Below are 1,760 nucleotides of genomic sequence, written 5' to 3'. Positions count from 1 at the left end.
TATGAAAGCATGTATCGCTGGTTACCAGGTGCTCTGTCTCCTGCTGAGAGTTCCGTGAAGTTGCTTTCCTGTACTCCCTGTCCACCTATCTCCGACAGCAGCGCAAGATGGCGAATCCATGCTGCGTTAGTTCAGAGGGGACCTCCACACATATCTCTCCTCGCTCTCTGCTCTCTGTCAGTTTCTTATTCCATTCGGTGCTTGGCTGAGTTCTTTATATCTTCATTTGATGCTTAGGGTTCCAGGATTGATGTTTGTCTCTGTTTTATTTATTCAGGTCTTTGCTGTGGAGGGACAGCGTGGTGCTTCTGTCTATAGTGCCATGTTGGCTCTGCCCTATCACTCTAAAAATTCTTAAAGTCTCTTCTTTTACAGAAATTCTACCTCTACCCTGATATAGTTGGGTTGATCAAAAAATTAAAGGCTGAGGGTCAGAAAGCTAACTTCCTTAAACGAGACAAAAGGAAAGCCTTTCCTGTACAATAAGAAATCTTTCTTTCAAGTCCCAAATCAATGTCTTCTACAGTACAATGAATTTTAATTGATGAAGGTTTTCAAAGATGACATGATAAAATGAAGATAATATGAAAACCAAGTAAATGGAATAAATGATTCAAAGATAGACTAAAAGAAAACGGCATTTATAATACATTTGGTAATCAGTGTATAATTATGTATTTAAATTTTACTTTATATATATATATAAAACAATTTAAAATTTTATCACCAGCTACTTTCACTGTTTTATCACATTTAAACATCTTCACTCTTACCAATTCACTTCAAGCAGTGACTTATAAACTTGCTGAGACAGTAATAGTAATCAAGTATCGTTTTTCTTTTTTCTAGGATAAAAAAAAATTAAATGATGTATTGAAGATACTACTTAAAGGTACTCCACCTCTGGTTACAGTCTTAGCATTGATGATTTGTAGGAATTTTTCCAAACAAAATTCAAATCTTCCCACAATCTCTCTGTTTAAAGATTATCACCTCTGGAATAATTTGAGTGAGTGCTTTACAAACTAAAAACTGATTCACAAGTCCCTATTATCATAACTGTGAAGTAATCACTAATTTTAGTAAGTCCCCTAAATATGTTCTATTTTCAATTTTCTTGATTTTAAGATGTCAATAACATGGAAACATTTTAATAATATAACAGAACATTTAATATCATTTTCCTACCAACACACCAAAGTCATTTAATGACGATTATATTGGCCATTTCCACTGATTGGCAGGAGGTTCTTCCACTAAAGGCTCCCATGGTTTCCACTGTACCATTTTTCTCGCCAGACTTAGTTCACTTTCAGCCTGTTAATAGAAAAATTTGCAAAGATCATTTTATTATACTGTTCAATAGATATTTGATAGCTTATATTTGCAAGTTTAACTATTAGAGCTACTACTTACACATTAATCAATACCTGATGAGCTATTCCACAATCAAATGTTGAATATTACTTAAATAAAATCACCTTAATTCTCACAGCCACACAATCATTATGAGTAAAAAAGAATAAGGTCACTTTTATTTTCTTCTATTTGACTGAAATTAACTATAATTAGAGTGCTGGGTTTGGTTTGGTTTTGGTTTATACTAAAACAGCAGCCTTGGTGGAGCAGTGGTTAAGAACTTGGCTGCTAACCAAAAGGTAAGTAGCTCAAATCTACCAGCCGCTCCTTAGAAACCCAACAGGGCAGATCCACCCTGTCCTATCGGGTTGCTATGAGTCGGAACTGACTTGATGCCAACA

At 34.9% G+C, this 1,760-nt stretch overlaps 1 protein-coding gene across 1 annotated transcript in view; it reads right to left on the bottom strand.

The window, feature by feature from the left end:
• Nucleotides 1-1,148: 1,148 nt before the first annotated feature.
• Nucleotides 1,149-1,760, bottom strand: part of NDUFA5 (NADH:ubiquinone oxidoreductase subunit A5) — a 16,088-nt gene continuing 15,476 nt past the window's right edge. Inside the window, exon 4 of the mRNA XM_004386552.2 lies at nt 1,149-1,317. Within this exon, the coding sequence (XP_004386609.1) occupies nt 1,216-1,317 (102 nt within the window). The 3' untranslated portion in view covers nt 1,149-1,215. The remainder of the gene's footprint in view (nt 1,318-1,760) is intronic.

This window comes from Trichechus manatus, unplaced genomic scaffold (assembly GCF_000243295.1).
Source record: "Trichechus manatus latirostris isolate Lorelei unplaced genomic scaffold, TriManLat1.0 scaffold00167, whole genome shotgun sequence".
Taxonomy (NCBI): Eukaryota; Metazoa; Chordata; class Mammalia; order Sirenia; family Trichechidae; genus Trichechus; species Trichechus manatus.
This window is presented reverse-complemented; position numbering and strand designations above follow the sequence as displayed.